At 42.0% G+C, this 18,281-nt stretch overlaps 1 protein-coding gene across 6 annotated transcripts in view; it reads left to right on the forward strand.

Moving 5' to 3' along the window:
* The window catches only part of SRGAP3 (SLIT-ROBO Rho GTPase activating protein 3), a 269,566-nt gene that overhangs the window by 238,283 nt on the left and 13,002 nt on the right, over positions 1 to 18,281 (forward strand). For 4 of the 6 annotated variants that reach the window (XM_072598588.1, XM_072598583.1, XM_072598585.1 and 1 more), the window contains 2 exons: positions 14,835 to 15,015; positions 16,969 to 17,118. In XM_072598588.1, the coding sequence (XP_072454689.1) occupies positions 14,835 to 15,015; positions 16,969 to 17,118 (331 nt within the window). Of the gene's footprint in view, positions 1 to 7,334; positions 7,687 to 14,834; positions 15,016 to 16,968; positions 17,119 to 18,281 lie in introns of those variants that run through there. The other 2 variants (XR_011964714.1, XM_072598587.1) reach the window with 2 other exon arrangements.

Raw genomic sequence — 18,281 nt, forward strand, 5'->3', positions numbered from 1 at the left:
TACAATACAACTAACTAATAGGTCATAATAGTCAGTGAACATAATGACTTTTGATTAAATAAATATTTATTACAAAAATAGCTACATAACCCTTTACATTATTGGTAATATTCTAAGTCATAAAATATTTCTCATTACGTTATTTTTAGGATAAATTTTATTGATAACTGTTTTTAAATCACCTAAATTTCTCCCTATATCCCTCTCCTTCTACACTCCTAGAGAGCCATCCTATGTAACAATTATTTTCAAATAAAGAAGGATGGGAGAAAGAAACAATCAGAGAACCAAATAATAATCAAAAATAAATCTGAACATATATCCATGGCCATGGACCTCCCATCTCTGCAAAAGAGTGGGGGAAGGTGTCTTCTCTCACCTCTTCTTTGGACCCAAGCTGCGTCTTTGTAATTATGTAATATTCACGCTGGACTTCTTTCTCTTTGCCTTGTTATTATCATTGTGTATACTCTTTTTTGGACACTGTTTACTTGACCACATTAGGTGATGTCAGTCTTCCCATGTTTCTATTGTATTCCTCATATTTGTCATTTCTTACAGCACAGTAATATTCTATTATGTTCTTGTACCATAATTCCTTTAACTTTTTCCAGTGAATGGCCATCTACTTTGTTTCTTAGTTCTTTGTCACCACAAAAAAAGTGCTAAAAGTATCTTAGTGTTTGTGGGGTCTTTCTTTTTGTCAGTGCCCTTCTTGTAGCATGTGCCTAGCAATGGAACCTCTGGGGCAATGGGTGTGGTCATGTTAGTCACTTTATTTTTGCTTCATTATTAAAAGCAAACAAAAAATCGAACCAAACCCTATGTATGTCCTGGGGCATAGGGAACATTTGTAAATAGTGATTGTTAGTGATTAATTATTCAGTTTATTTGACCCATGTAGCTAACCATGCAGTTGAATTTCTTTTTTAGGATGCTTTTTAATTGAAAGACAATACAACAATGAAATAATAGGTCATGACAGTCATAGAACATAAGAGCTTTTGAGCAGGAGTCCTGTTTCTCAGTATGTAGATATTCATCATAAACAATAAACAGAAATGATTGCCTTTGATTTCATCTTAGCAGGACGTTTTTCTCAGTTTTATGAATGTAGTGAAGTTTAATAGATGGGATCATATCTTAATTTCCTAATCCTCTTTGGATATTTTAGTTATTTCTTCATATGAATGTGAAAAACAGCAAGAAGGGTGGTTTGACCGCACCTTAAATTATAGGAGAGGGAGTAATGTAGAATAGGACTGGAATGGTAAATGAGACCAGGTTGTGAACAGATTTAAGGAATTTATATTCAGTAGAGAACCACTAGAGTTTATTGAGTAGGGGTTGGCATGATTAGACTCTCACTTTGAGAAAATCACTGTGTCAGCTAATTGGAGAATGGATTGGAATAAGGAGAGACTTGAAGCAAGGAGATCAATTAGGAGTCAGTCAATAAACTTCTATTAAGAACCTACAGTGTACCAGGCACCATGCTGTTGCAATGGTGCCCAAGTGATGAGGACCTGAGCTAGAGTGATGGGTGATTAAGTGATGAGAAGGGGATGGATGCGAGAGGAACTGTGAGGGTAGAAATGGTCATCTTGGGCACTTGTTTAAGCATGGAGATAAGGTTGTAAACTTGAGTTGGAAGAATGGTTGGTGGTGCTCTTAATAAAAATAGGGAAGTCTGGGGAAAAAGATGAGATCATGGAATTTGCAATGTCAATCACAGTCCATATGTGCCTGTTCATCCTATGAGACTCGCTCTGTCCCACTTAAAATGTAAAGGAGGAGTGAGACTTACATCCAGGAGCAAAGAAACCTTTCTCCACGGGGCACCAATCTGGAGGCAGGAGGTGAGTATTCTAGGCATGAGGTGAATTTTCTCAATGGCACTTGTGTGGCTACATTACCCATAGTAGGTGTTGAAAAACAAGATATGCTTTATACATATGCAATATGCATACATGTATGTGTGGATAGATGAATTCCTTAGATGCTTCTTAATCTAAATTCCTTGTGTTTTGGATATCTTCTTGGGAGCTTCCATTGTTAGGACCTTGTCTCCTACCCCATCCTCTCTTTTTCTTTTTGTTTAGACTTTTTTTAAAAACAAGGCTTTATCTGTGTGAAATTGGATCTGGCTCATGTTTTACACAGAAGATCATGCCAGCTTCCCCCTAGAATAAGGTCACCTGTCACATATCTTACCTCTGAGTTTTTCCAGCACTCATTACCTGGGGGTGCCTTGGTGAGCAGAAGGGAAAGGAAGAACCCAGGCTTAATTAAGCAAAGTGGATTGACTCTGGAACAGATATGGTGCTTCATTCTAATGCTCCTCCCCACCCCACCCCAGTACCCTCACTGTCACTTATCTTTTCTTCTAGCTTATGCTGTAGAGCCCCCCTGAAAGAAATTTAGCATCCTGTCCCCCTGCTCTCCCAAAGACAGACTGTCACCTGCTTGGTGTTACATGACTCAGAGTTTTCATTGATTTCCTTTGAAGCCAAAACAGAGCGATCTTCCTCCTGCCTGAATGGCCCTAATTATTGGGTCTTTAGAAAGATGGCACAAAGGAGATCTAATTCTGATTATTGACAGTTTCAGGCACCAGCAAAAGGCATCTTCTTCCCTCTAAAATAGAGTTGTCCTCTTGATTTCCTTCTCCCAACAAATGGCACCTCTCTTTGCCCACTCATCCAAGCCTGAAACCTTGGAATCACCTTTGAGTTAGTTTCCCTTTCCTTTACCAGGGAGAGGTATCACCAGGTAGAGATCCTGTGTGACCTTGGGCAGGTCACTTTGTTCCTCATCTATAAAATGAAGGTGTTGCATTAGATGGTCTTTGAGGCTCCTTCCTGCTGTAAAACCACAGTATGATTATATTATGAGCCCACAAACCAGTAAAGAGATGTCCAGCAACTGCTTGTATGTGAAGATCTAGATGGAATTCAGGTAAGATATCTGTGCTGGAGGTAGTGATGGGAGTCATTCTCTCAGAGGTAATACTTGGAGCCACAACAGTGTCCAAGATTATTAGGAAAGAGAATGTAGAGAGAGAAGATCAAAGGAGAATTTTTATAGAGAGAAAAGATCAAAGGCAGAATGTTTTCTAGGAGTAGGAGAAGAAAGAGGATCCAGTGAGGTAGCCTGAGAGGTAGGAGAGCCAAGATAATATATTAGAAGCCAACAGATATGAGGGAGGGCAAAGTTGAGTGGAGTAAAGAGAGACAGAGGTTCCATACTGTGGAATGAGGACCAAGGAAATAGGCTCTTGGGTTTGGTGATTAAACAATTGTTGGTGACATCTGGGAGAATAATGTCAGTGGTTGTGGAAGGAGTAGAATCTAGTTTGTATAGAGAGACAAGGAATGACCTGCTGGAGGGAAGTGGAGGCAGCACGGGTCAACTACTGTTTCTAAAGGTTTATCAATGAAAGAAAGACTAGAGAGGGGACCGTTTTCAGGCCTGACCAAACTTGTTGACTTGTCGTTCCATGTTGGATCTCACACACTTTCTCACCCCTGTGTTTTTGAGCATCATTCCTGGATGGACTGCCCATCTTTTGTAGTTATTGATATTCTGCCCATCCTTCAAGGCCTAGCTTAAATCCCAGCACCTCCACGGAACTTTCCCTGATTCTCCCTTTTAGAATAATCTCTTCTTCATCTGCTGTCCTAGCACTTAGTAGTTTCCCAGGATAATGTGTGTGTGTGTGTGTGTGTGTGTGTATGTGTGTGTATGTGCATGTGTGTGTGTATATGTGTATGTGTGTGTGTATGTGTGTGTGTGTGTGTATATTGTGTGTGCGTGTGTGTGTGTGTGTAGAGAGAGAGAGTCATTTAGCCAAGAATCATCCTTAAGTACTTACTGAGTTCCAGGCACTGTTCTGAGTGCTGGGAAACAAAGCAAAAAAACATCAAAAAGACCAAAACCCCACAGTCCCTGTCCTCAAAGAGCTTCCATTCTAATGGGCAGGATACCACATAAATAAGTAGGCACATAAGAAGTTTATGTAGAGAATACCTGGAAGCTAATCTCAGAGGGAAGGTGCCTGTAGCTAAAAAGGGGAGAGGGCTCAGCAAGGCCTTCTGCAAAAGACAAGATTTGAGCTGAGCATTCTAGGCCCAGAAATGATAATGATATATAATAACTACTGTTTAAATAGCGGCTGCTACGTGCCAGGCACTATGCTAAGCAAACACTGTCTCATTTGATACTCACAACAACCCTGTGAAATAGGTGCTGTTTTTATCCCCATATTACAGGTGAGGAAACTGAGAAGCAGAGGTTAAATGACTTGTCTAAATTTACACAGCTAGTGTCTGATGCTAGATTTGAGATCAGGTTTTTCTTACTCCAAGCCCAAAGTTCTATCCAGCGTGTAATCTAGCCTCCTGGGGAGGATAGCCATTGCAAATGTATAGAGATAGGTGATTAAGTATTGGGTTCAAGGCAGTAAGTAGGACAGTGCAACTGGATCATAGGGAAGTATGGCATAAAAAAGTACGGTATAGGAAAGAAGGGGCCAAGTTACTCAGTACTTTAACTACAAACACAGAATTTTATATTTGATCCTGGAGGCAATAAGGTTCCAGTGGTTATTGGAGCTCAATGAACAGGAAGAGCATGACATGGTCTGACCTGTGCTTTAAAAAAAGTCTCCTTGGCAACTAAGTGGAGAAGAGATTGGAGTGGAGTCTTGAGGTAGGGAGACCAGTTAGAAGACTGTTGCAATGTCCAGGCAGAAAATTGGGCCTAGTTTAGGGGGACAGCTGTGTGACTGGAGAGAAAGGGGCATAGACAAGAGATATTGTAAAGGTAGAAATGGCCAGATTTGGTGATGGGTTAACTACACAGGCTAAGTGAGAATGAGCAGTTGAGGATGACATGGAAGTTGTAGACTTGAGTGACTGGGAGGATGATGGTGCCATCCTCCATCAAGAGGGAGAATTTTGGAAAAGAGGAAGACTTGGAGAGAAAGATAATCAGTTCTGTTTGGGACCTGTTGCACTTGAGATGCCTATAGGACATACAGTTCAAAATATCCAAAGGATAGTTTGTGATATAGGACTGTAGATCAGTAGAGAGGTTAGGACTGGATATATAGATCTGGGAATTGTGTGCATAGGGATGATAATTGAATGTGTCGGAGATGATATCACCAAATGAGAAAGTATAGAAAAGATAAAGGTCTTTGACAGGGCCTTGAGATTCACCTGTGCTTAGTGGGCATGATGTAGATGAAGAACCATCACAAGCATAGCTCCTGACACATAGTAAGTGCCAAGAACACGTATTCATTAAGTCTTACTATGTGCCAGGAGCTGGCAAGCTCTGGGCAAGGAATCATTAGATAGGAGCATATAGGTAAGAGAAAACAGTGTCATGAGAACTGAGTTGATAAACAAAAGACCAAAGGCTGCAGACAGATGAAGGAGGATGAGGAGGACTGAGGAAAGGCCATTAGATTGGACAATGAAGAGACCACTGGTAACTGTGGAAAGGGTGATTATGATGAGATTAGAAGCAAGACAGAGGGTGAAGAGGAGAGTGAGAAGAAACTGAGATAATGAGAGAGAAATAGGAGGTAGAAGTGATAGAATCAAGTGAGTTTTGTTGTTTTTTAAGGATGGAGAGAGACCTGGACACGTTTAAGACATGAAGGAAAGAGAAGATAGAAAAAGACTGAAGTTAAGAGTCATTGAGGGTCTAGACTTGTGATTTCAGTTGATGCAGGGAATGCCCATGGTGAGGAAACTCTCTGCCAGTACAGGTCAACACCTTTTCTAAGACTTACCCTTAATGACTTTCCTAGAGGTTAAGTGCCTTGCCTAGGGTTATACAGTCAGTATTTATTGGAGGAGGGCCTCAAACCCAGGTCTTGGCTCTGAGTCCAGAGCTTTCGATCAACTATGACTGGTATAAACAATTCTCAGCAAGAAAAGAGTGCTGCAAGTCAGGGCAGACTGGAGCCTGCTTGACAACTTATGGTCTTATTTGTAATTCTGATTATCTGGGTTAACTGCACTTGTCAATTATAAATTCACTGAAGGCGAGGATTGTGTCTTGTTTATCTCGTGCGTATCTGCTCCCAGGGCCTAATTCAGAGCCCTTCTTATATGTAGTAACCACTTCACAAATGTTCTTGAACGAAAGGATTCATTGAAAAAGAATGCTTGAATGAATGCATGAATGAATGAGATAGTCCCTGACCTCAAGGACCTTACTGTCTAGTGTGTGTGTATATGCACACATACTCAAGCATGTATTAGCATTTTGTTGCTGTTTGGTTGTTTTTCAGTCCTGTCTGACTCTCGGTGACCTTATTTGGGGTTTTCTTGGCAGAGATATTAGATCAGTTTGCCATTTCTTTCTCCAGCTCATTTTACAGATGAGAAAACTGAGGCAAACAGGTTAAGTGCCTTGCCCAGGGTCACACAATTAGTGTCTGAGACCAGATTTAACCTCAGGAAGATCCAAATCTGGCACTCTCTCTATCCACTGTGCTGCCTATCTGCCCATATTGTTAGCATACTTACAGGCAATGTGATATAGTAAGTAGTGTTGGACTTGAAATCAGGAAGGCTAGTATTTGAATCCTGAATCCTGCCTCAGACACTCACATATCATCTCTTTGCCTCAGTTTCTTCAGTTGTAAAATGGGGCACAAGTGTTAAGAGTAACATCACAGGGTTTACTTGAAGTCAGATGAGTTAATCTACGCAAAGCATTCTGACCACCTTAGAGTGCTGTAGAAAAGTTTGCTATTATCATTACATTCTATTTACACGTGCATGTATATTTGGGTTCTCTTGTCTTCTTGTCCATTCCTGCATTCCAGCTCTTTCCTCCCTTCATGTATTGCCAGAACCCACCCAGTCTCCAGCCTGGCATCCAAGAACCAGGAATTGCCAAGGGGGGAAAAGCAGAGGCTAAAGCCCTGAAGGACTGCCTCAGTCCCCCTTGTTCCTGCATACCTCTAGGTAAATCTCTAGAGAGATTTATCAACACAGATTGTCTGGTTCCAAGAAAACCCTTGGAGATAAAACATTCTCCCAGAGACCCAGAGATGTGACCGCCAGGCTTCCTTGCTGTCGTTTGCAGACCCATTTATTCTTCTGACTCTGTTGCTAGGCAGAAAGGTAGGTCACAGTCTCATTCTAGTGGGCTGCTGAGAATCAAATTCAAAGCACCAGCAGATGGAATGAAAGTCGAGTCTGTATTTTAACGGAAATGTAATGGTTATTGAAAGATCCCAGTTAATTTGGCCCACTTAGCTGTGCTGTCATTCCATTATTTTATTTTATTTTTTGCTTCGCCAATTTCAGAAGATGATAGAAAAACATCTTTCAGAGACGCAGCCAGGCAAAGCCTGCTTAACTGTTTCATCACCGCTCTCCATTAAAGACGATCTCACTAATAAAACATCAGATCCAGCTGCTATGACAGTATCCTTGCTGAACACAGGTCAGACACTCCTCTTTTGTAAGATTCATGAAATGTGAAAGCTGGCAGGAACTCTGCAAATCACATCATCCTTCCTCCAGGTTTTACGGAAGAGACGAGGGAGGAGAGGGCACTTACCCATGATCCCAGAATGAGTTAATGGAAGAAGCTGAGTAGGATGGGGAGAGGGACAAATAATAATAATAAAAAAAAAGCAAGCATTTAATTAATATTTAAATTCACTTAATATTTGTGTTTGGTTTACTTACTATTTTATTTAATATTAACCTGATTTTACATTTACTTAATATTTACATTTAATTAAATAATTAATTAAATTATTAAATTGAATTAATTAATTAAATAATTAAATGATAATTTTATCAAACATATTAAGCATCTACAATATAGGCAATGTGCTAGGCACTTAGGATATATAGGCCAGAAGGGAAACCGTGCCTTCCCTCTAAAGAACTTACATCCTACTAGGGAGGAAACATATCGATGTGTAAGTAAATTCAAAATATATATATATACATACAAAATAAACAAAGGTAATTGTGTGTTGGGGGGTGGGGAGAGAAATAGGAACACCTTCAAGGTTAAGGAAAGGTTTCATATAGGAGGTAGCCCTTGATTGAGTCTTATGGAAGCTTGGGATTCTACAAGTAGAGGTGAAAAAGGTATAGATTTCCAGCATGGGAGATAGCCTCCTCAAAGGCTTGGAGATGGGAGATGATAATAGGTGGATTTTCCTTCTTTTTCATCCCCTGATCACTAAATGTGGTCATCAAGAGCAGCATCAGATAGAGAATTGTTAATAGACTTAGGAAAAGTAAATGGTTGGAGTCTTAGAAGAATCTGGGAAGAACCTAACTTCTAGTTTCTGTCCTCAAGGAGCTTCTAGTCTAGGGGGAGGCGCTCTCTCTCTCTCTCTCTCTCTCTCTCTCTCTCTCTCTCTCTCTCTCTCTCTCCCTCCCTCCCTCCCTTTCCTCTTCCTTCCCTCCCTCTTTCTCTTTCCTTCTTTCCTTCTTTCTTTCTTTCTTTCCTTCCTTCTTTCCTTCTTTCCTTCCTTCCTTCCTTCCTTCCTTCCTTCCTTCCTTCCTTCCTTCCTTCCTTCCTCCCTCCCTCCCTCCCTCCCTCCCTTCCTTCCTTCCTTCCTTCCTTCCTCCCTCCCTCCCTCCCTCCCTCCCTCCCTCCCTTCCTTCCTTCCTTCCTTCCTTCCTTCCTTCCTTCCTTCCTTCCTTCCTTCCTTCCTTCCTTCCTCCCTCCCTCCCTCCCTCCCTTCCTTCCTTCCTTCCTTCCTTCCTTCCTCCCTTCCTACTTTCCTTCCTCACTCCCTCCCTCTCTCCCCCCTCCACATTTACACACACACACACACACACACACACACACACATAGTGGTATGTGGTTAGCACCACATGATTTGGAAAAGTACTGTAGAGCAGTGGTATCAAATAGAAACACAGGCCACTAAACCACACATAACAATCCCTACTGGCTGCATTTTGACTTAATTGTAAAACTTAATGTTTCTATCTATATTTTTATTTCTTTTCTCAAATATTCCCCAATTACATTTTAACGTGCTTCCTGTGCTCTGAGGAGTGTTGGGGCAGAGGGGGGAGGGGGGTGCTGAATGTTGGACACTTCTGCTTGAGAGCATGGGTTCTTAACCCGGAATTTGTGAATTTGGGTTTTTTAAGAATACATTTTGATAAATGTATTTCAGTATAATTGGTTTCCTTTGTAATCCCATGTAGTTTATTTTGTGCCTTTAAAAATTATTCTGAGACAGAGTCCATAGGCTTCTCCAGACTGCTGCCTAGGAAAGTGCAGCATACAAACAAGGCTAAAAATCCCTGCTGTAGAGGCTCCCAGATCACTCAGTTTCAGGGAGGCAATTGAACCTGAACAGGTTCCTGAAGGACAAGCAGAGTTTGGACAAGTGGAGAGCAGGAAAAAGGGCTGGGGAACACCTTAAACGAAGATGAGAATGCACAAGGAATGTTGGGGGGATCATAATGGTTCAAGCAAAGAGTTTATGTGGAGAGTAGTGAGAGATAAGGCTGAAAGTTTAGGATCACAGATCTTGAGTTAGAATGGACCATAAAGGTCATTTAGTCCACTGTCCTCATTTTACATGTGAGGAAACTGAGGGCCCTGGGAGGTAAAGTGACAAAATGGGTGAGTTTTGGATACCAAACTAAGGAGTTCAAATGGTGTCCTGTGGGCAGCGGGGTATCCCTGCTAGGGGTAACTGTCTCAAGAAAATGATAATGAGAAAATATTAACTGACTGGATGAAAATCTGTGAAAACAAAGAGATGTCAAAGAATGAAAGCATGGCAGCTCAAGCTGAAAGATGGAAATGGTCACTGATATATTCCTCATTCCCGTGGGGACTTCGGGGAATTTGTAAAGTTTTGTCTTGAATATCAAGCTGTGATTTTCGCTATGGTGCTTCCTGCCCAGCTCTATTTAGAAGCAGTCCTGTAGATTGCCTGTCCCTTTCCTGAAAGGCTGACATTTTGCTAATTGATATGCATACTTCATTTGCATATGAGTGCTTGTACACAATTAACACAAAGAGTGCTTCGGTTTGCTTCTTTGGTTTAATCTGTTCCTTTGAGGTTGCTTTTCCCCATTAGTCATGATCAGATAATAAAATGATAGATTCTCTGCTTCCTCATTTGTAAAATGGGGGAGAGGCACCCTAACAGTGGCTAGATGGGTTCACTTTGGAGGAAGGACAGCATGAGTTAATGAAAGCCAACCTCTGATTTACACTGGCTGTGTGACCCTAAGCTAATCCCTTAACCTCTTGGTGCCCCATGCACTCTCTAGGACTAGATGTTGCCCAAACAGATGCCATCTGCATTGGTACAAAGAGTTTCCTCTTAAAGATATCTCTGTACCGATGAAATCACATCTTACAAAAAAACCTCAGTTAAAAGATTTGTACAATATGAGGGGTAACACTTGAGGAATCGTGGAGCGCTGTAAAATATGCATTATTCAAATTCAAATCATGGATTGTCAGACTTGAAATTCTAGGATCATCAGTTTAGAAATTCTATAAGGAACCTTATTGATTACTCAAAGAGGCTGAGAAACTGAGCACCAGAATTTAGTGACTTAACAAGAGCTTGGATTTGAATTCAATCTCTCCAACTCCAAATGCAATGTTTATTCCTCTAGGTAAGGGATTTTCACCCAAGATCCATGAAAGATATATGTATGTATTACATACATACATATGTATTACATACATACATATGTATTACATACATATGTATTACATACATACATATATACGTGTGTGTGTATAGATCTAGATACTTGTACTTTAATGTAATTGATTTCTTTTGTAAGCCCATGTAATTTATTTTACACATTTAGAAGCATTATTTTGAAAAGGGGTCCATAGGCTTCATCAGACTGACAAAAGTGTTCAAAACACACAGAAAGGTTAAGACCTGTTCTAGAGTGTGGCCCTGGGTTCAAATCCTCCTCCTCTGACTGTATTACTTGTATATGTAAATGAGTTGGACAGGTCATAGCTTTCTGATCCTTAGTTTCCTCATCTGTAAGATGAAGGGGTTGACTTCTAAGGTCCTTTTCAATTCAAATCAGAGATATTTGAGGGCACCTAATCCAACACCCCTCATTTTGCAGATGAAAAATCATAAGGCCCAGACAAAGAGATTTGCCCAAGGTTTCATAGGCAGTAACCTGCAGAGCTGGGATATAATATTCAGTATAGAAATAGTGCTCAGTACACTTAAAAACTGAATTCTCTGAAAGTGGATAATCCTGTGTTGACTGTCCAAAAAAAAAAAATTATTATAAACTTAGCTGCCAATAAAAAGCAATCAAATAGAACATATAAAAGAACAGATAACATTTTACCCTAAACCTTTAGCTTTTAACAAGGCAGACATGAATGGTGTATGAGATTCTGGTTTGAATTCTAGATGGTCGAGCACTGACAAGTTAAGTGACTTACCCAGCAGTATGTCTCAGAGGCTGGACTTGGATCTTGATCTTCACCTTAAGGCTGACCCTCTAGCAGGGTCAGGGATTTGCAGACTTTTTGGTCTCGTGACCTTTTTGTACTCTTAAAAATTATGGAGCACTCTCCTCGAGAGCTTTTGTTTATGTGGGTTATACCTACTGATATTTATCATATCAGAAATTAAAACAGGCTAAATTAGAGGTTACCACAGATTCTATTCTACACCCCCTCCACCTTACTAATATTTTTAGCATAGAGCCCTAGTAGTAGAATCATTTAGTTGAAAGGGATGACTTGTTTTATGACATACTAAATTTTGTCATTTCCAACTCTTTGTGACCCCATTTGGGGGTTTTCTTGGCAGAGAGTGGTTTGCCATTTCCTTCTCCAGCTCGTTTTATAGATGAGGAAACTGAGGCAAACAAGATTAAGTGACTTGTCCAGGGGTACACAGTGGTTAAGTGTCTGAGGCCAGATTTGAACTCAGGAAGATGAGTCTTACTGATTCCAAGCCCAGCACTATTCACTGCCCATGAAACCTCCCCTTTGGGGAATTGAACCTCAGTCTTCTGTATGACAGGCAGAGATACGTTCTGCTAACAAATATTGCCATATCATTCTTCAAAATGTTTGCAGGATTTTTTTTCATCAGTCAGAATATTTGATCAACCAGAAGTCCCGAGCTATGCTGCCTAGCAGGGAGCTTGCTGCAGTGACAACGCCCTGGTTTGATATCACGCCTTTCCTCTAAAAAGCTCACATCCATTTCTAAAGCACTTATTCTCATTCTTGTCACACTGTTACTAGGAAGTAGGTCAACTGAAATATTGAGATCTGCTAGGCAGTGCACGTGCATGCACTTAGGGAATATGGAGAAAGATGGTCCTAGGGTGAGGGTAGAAAGCCTTTTTATGATGAGGACCACTGATTCAGGAGGCAAACAGTGTAGAACCAGACCCAACTTTAAAAAGTTTAATTTGCAGAGAGGGGGTATCATGAAGCATTGAACTTGTCTTCTATTTAAGTTAAGAGGAGGAAACATAAAAAATTATTTGAGAAATGCAAAAAAATGAAAGAATGTCATTCCTGCATTATAGTCAGTTAAAAAACAGAGGAGAAAGGAACACATAGTGATGACAGAGTGGGAGAGACACAGAGGTATAGACAGACACTTGGGAGGAGGGAGACAGGGATGGGGGAAGGGGGGAAGGAGGAGAAGAGAGGGGAGGGGAAAGAAAGGGGATAGAGAAGAGGAAGGAAAAAAGAGGGAGAGGAAAGGAGGTGGGGAGAAAAGGAGGAGGTGGGGAGGAAGAGGGACAGGGAGGGAGAGAGAAAGAGGAAAGGAGGTGGAAGGGGAAGAAGGAGGGAGGAAGGGAGAGGGAGAGGAAGGGAGATAGGAAAAAAGGAGGGGGTAGGAAAGAGAGGGAGAGGAAAGAAAGAAGGGAGAAGGAGAAGAGGAAGGGAGGGAGGGAGAAAGAGAAAAAAAGCACCAGTGTTCAGAGGTAGAACGGACAGAGGAAAGGCCACACCATGCTTGAGTTGTAGGAACAGAAATCGATTATTTCCTGTTATCTTGCATTTGCCATACCAGGTGACTTGGGCAAGTGGGGCCTCCCTTTCCTCCTCTGTTGAGTGGGAGAGTATGACTAAATGATCTCTAAGCTGGGAACCCATGCCATTAAGGCACCTAGGTCCTCCATGGCCCCTCAGTTGCTCCCTAGGCTCTGCTTGGAGGGAGAATCTCCCAGCAACTCCCCACTGTTAAATTATTCTCTGAGTGAGAACATCTGGGCAAACCCAGTGTTATCCCAGGGGTTCAGAGGAATCCTGCTAAGGGGACTATATTTGTAGCAGGCCATGGATTCTCCAGTCTTCCTTATGGGATCAAAGTATCATATTCTGAAGGCCAATTAGTCCAAACCCTCCACTTTACATAGATGAGAAAACAGAGGCTTAGGAGACTTGACGCACTTGCCCAAAGTCCCATAGTCAATAAACTACCAAGACAGGATTTGGACCCAGGTCCTCTGATTTCAGAGCCAATAATATTTCCACTGTACCAGTGTCTGCTAAGAGGCCTAGCTTTCCAGTGTCTGCTGATTAGCAATGGGTGGTTCTCTGATGAGACTCTCAAGGTCAGCCCTATCGTAAGTAGCCAAAAAGTAGACCGGGTCATTGCCTTTACAGTATATACAGTGGCTGCTAATTTTCAGACACACATGCCAACCAATACTAGACGCAGCTAGGTAGCACAGTAGAAAAGCACTGAGCTTTGAATTAGGAAGATCTGAGTTCACATCCCACCTCAGACACTAACCAGCTGTGTCTCCCTAGGCAAGTCACTTAATCTCTGTCTGCCTCAGTTTCCTTATCTGTTAAAAATGAGGAAGGTTGGATTCAATGGTTTCTTCAGCTCTAAATCTATGACCCTGTAATAGGAGATTGTAGAGAATAAGGGAATAAGGTCACAGAGTGAATCCTAAAGGAGGCCAATTGAATGACCAGCAGCCATTTCTTAGGCACTTACTGTATCGTAGGTTCAGAGTGACCAAGACAAATATGAAATTGCTTCTGACTTCAGGGAGCTAACATTCTAAAGGAGGGGAACTTACATAGATTTAAATCTATGAAATAATATGTTAATATTGTGGGGAAAGCCCTAGCATCTGAGGGCAGCACAGGGCTGAGGAAGAATCAGGAATAAAGCTTCCTGTAGAAGGCAAGGCTTGAGCTATGTTTGAAGGAAAGAAGGAATTCAAAGGGATAGAAATGGGGAGTGAATACACTCCAGGATTGAAGGATGGCCATTCCAAAGGGGAGTGGAAGATGGAAGTGTCCAGAATGAGGAAGAGCAAGAAGGCTGGCCTGACTGGACCCAGCACCAGAGATTTAGGTGAAAGGGAGTAATGAGTTACAAGGCTGGAAGCCACATTGTACAGGGCTAGAAAAATGAAATGGAGGTGCTGGTATTTGATCCTCAAGGGAATAGGGAGCCATTGGATTTCATTGAGGAGGGGAATGACCCAGTCAGTTCTGTGTTTTAGAAAAACCACTTTGGCAACTTTGGGGAGGATGGATTGGAGAAGAGAAAGCCTTGAGATAGAATCACTTAAAAGGGTATGATCTGGTGACTTAATGACCATTTTATAGATTGAGGATCTGAAACCCAGGGAGTTTGGGTTACTTGTCCAGAGTCACAGAGTACTCATCAGAACTGAGACTAGAAACCAGATGTCTTCATTCCTAGTCCAGGTCTGTGCTGCTGTGCCATCTGTCTCTTAAGAAGCTGGAAGCCCCCAATCCCACCCCTCCTTAGGCCACACATGACTTCCATTCACATACCTGCTTCTCCTTGCCCTTTTCAGAAGTGGAACAGATTGAAGCTATTGCCAAGTTTGATTATGTGGGACGTTCCCCCCGAGAGCTGTCCTTTAAGAAAGGGGCCTCGCTCCTCCTATACCACCGGGCCTCTGAAGACTGGTGGGAAGGCCGGCACAATGGAGTGGATGGACTCATCCCCCATCAGTACATCGTTGTACAAGATATGTGAGTAGGCTTGGGGACTGCCTGGACTAGTCCACGTGAGACAGTACTGAGGTCATCCTTTCTTCCTGAACCTGCATTAATCTGATCCTTGTTGAGATGTCTCGAGTTCTTGATCTACAGGATTCCAAACCTTAACTTACCCCTGATGGAGTTAGTTCATTTAGAACGTTCACCTACTTTCAAGGACTGGGAGACCTTCTTCTTTAACATTCACAAATATGCAAACCACTCTCATTCTCAGTGTACAGATACAATGATTAATGTCTTGGCCCCATACTTCAGCCCATCTTTGACTCCTCCAAGGCCAGTCTCTACCAACCATTTCAAGCTGATGATTCATATTGTCACTCACGTGCATGAAAAGTTCACGCTGGCTCTGTCTTCTCAGAGTTGGACAGGAAGAGGGTGTCAACTGTCCCTTTTTTTCTTTTTATCCTGACCCTAGCATATTCCCTATAAATAACTGACCTTTAAGACTCCTTGTATTTGAACATAGACATGCCTGGCATTTAATGCTTATTTGTTGGAATTTAAAGAAATGACAAAAATCCTGAAAAATATGACCTGGCCCAGCCACACATCATTCATGCTCCCCAGTGCTCACTGTTAGGGAATCTGGGGGACCCTGTCCAAATGTAAATGTATACCTGGAGAGGGGCCACATTAAGCCATTGCCAGACACTACGCCTTAAATAAAATTAATTTCCTAGTCTCCCTCCCTGTCAGGTCTGAAGGGACAAGACCCAGAACAGGTAAGTTTTAATGGGGGTAGGGGGATGGTCTGAAGTATCTTCCAGGTAGACAGTAAGCCCTGAGAGGGCACCAGATATTTGGGAGATTGTTGAAAAGGGATGGGAGGGACATTAAAGCCATACTTTGCTCCTGAATATTTCAATTAATGAAATTCAGCAAGCATTTATTAAGTAATAATAATAAATGATGATACTGATAATAATCTCTTGTATTTATATAGCGTTTTAAGACTTACAAAATGCTTTTCAAATATTAATCTCATTTTATCCTCACCACAAACCTGGGAAGCAGGTGCTAGTTTTGTCCTTATTTTACAGATAAAGAAAATGAGGCAGATAGAGGTTAAATGATTTTCTCAGGGTCATATGTGTGTGTCTGAGTATGTCTAAGTAAGTAGTTCAAGGCAGGTTTTGAATTTAGGTCTTCCTAACTACAGATCCTAAGTTCTGTCTACTGTGCCAGCATTTTAAGACATGATATTAGGTACTGGAGACATAAAAATGAAAAATAATTAGTCCTTCAAGTAATTTATCATCTAATGCATGGGTGATAGGTTGTTGTGTTTGTCCTTCATTCTCAGAGAGGACCATGACATCATGATGAGGATGTGACTTGCAGTTGACTTTGATTTGAGTGAGAGAGGGCTGTGCCCTTTTCTCCTGAGCCATCTGGGTTCAGTGAGATAAGATAAATATATAAATGAGTATAATACAAGGACAGGATCTGAGTGGAATGATAGAGCTTCTTTCCTTTAATATTCCAGGCCACTAGTCATATCCTATATGACTACCTGGCTCACAAGGTAACACCCTGCTTTTAAAGGTCTACTCAATCCTGTCCTCTGTCTCCCTGGCCATAATTCCTGGATCTTGCTGGGTTCTGGTTCTTCAGGGTGTGAGGAAGAAAAGGCCCAAATATGGGGAAACAAAAGTCTGGTGGAATTTATTCTATTTGAAGGGAAACCATTAACGGCATCGTCAATGGCCAAAACAAAGGATAAGAGGGTGGCAGATACCTGAACTAGCTCGGGTCCAACTGTGGGCAGGAATGAGATCTGATTTACCCTCAGGTGGGAGGAGCAAGTTCTGGATAAGTAGGATTTAGGGATATCTTGGGGCAGCTGCATCTACCCTTCCTGTTTATTCCCATGGGTCTGGAAAGTAGCCCCTGTGCTTGACTCATGTCCATTGGTCTTCCCAGGGATGATGCGTTCTCGGACAGCCTGAGCCAGAAGGCTGACAGTGAAGCCAGCAGTGGGCCCCTGTTGGATGACAAGGCCTCTTCCAAGAATGACCTCCAGTCCCCCACAGAACACATCACTGACTATGGATTTGGGGGAGCAATGGGCCGGTAGGGACGGGCTCTTGTTTTGCTATATCTCGTGACTTCTTGTCCTTGAGGGAGGGAAGAGTTAGCAGGTGAGCACAAGTTTGGTGCTGGGCAAAGCTAGATCATATGGGTACAGCCTATGTTAGCTAAAGATGGTGCAGGAAATGCCTAACACTAATGGGGTGGGGAGTGGGGAGGAGGAAGGAGTTGAACAAGTTGACAGCCTGGGACCTGGATTCAGATCCATCATACATCTTCTTATCTGTCTCCTCCCTTCTCTGTCTCTCTCTGTCTCTGTCTCTGTCTCTCTCTCTGTCTCCCCTCGTCTCCTCTCCTCTCTCTGCCTCTTTGTCTCTGTCTCTTTCTTCTCTGTCTCTTTCTGTTCTCTTTTCCCATTTCTTTCTTCCTGCCTCTCTCTTTTTCCTTCCCACCACCAGCTCCTCTCTCCTACCTTCTTCTTCTTTCCTCTCCTCACCCTGTCTTCCTTCTTCTCTGCCTGTGCCTCTGGGAGACACCCACAGGCATTGCTTAGCTTTAGCTAATGACCCTGAGGACTAAAGAATTCCTGATCATATCTAACACTTAGTCCCCTATTATGCAACCTTCTTTCTCAAAACACTCAAACAGCATCCCCCTCCCCTTCCAGCCTGCCCTCTGCCTAAACAGCCTCTTCAAAGTCTTTTTGTGACCTTTATAGAATGCAAAAATTTACATTTACAGAGTGCTTTCCCATCCATTATCCAATTTGATACTCACAGGACATGAAGCAGAAAAGGATTATCCTTCTCTGGTCATTTGCCAAGGATCACACAACAGATCAATGATATGGCCACTAGAACCCAAGTCCGCCAATACTAAACCAAGACTTTTTTTTTAACCATAGGATGTTATAGTCCAATGTTATCATTGAAATACAATGCAGAACTCTCCCAAAAGGGGGCCAAATGATGGGCCTACCTTTTTCTGTCAGCTTGTTTTCTGCCCTCGCAAACATCCCTCCACCAAAATTATAAATAGATTATCCCTCTCCCCCTGGCCAGTATCTGTGCCTCCTGGCTGGAGTTAAATGAGTCCTCCGTGAGCACAGTTCAGATTTTTCACAGACATCCTGTGCTCTGAAAACAGCCTGGTACACAAGTGCCCATTTGTCCAAGATGAATGATGCCTCATTTTGTCTCTGGGTA

The sequence above is a fragment of the Notamacropus eugenii genome, chromosome 3 (assembly GCF_028372415.1).
Source record: "Notamacropus eugenii isolate mMacEug1 chromosome 3, mMacEug1.pri_v2, whole genome shotgun sequence".
Classification (NCBI taxonomy): Eukaryota; Metazoa; Chordata; class Mammalia; order Diprotodontia; family Macropodidae; genus Notamacropus; species Notamacropus eugenii.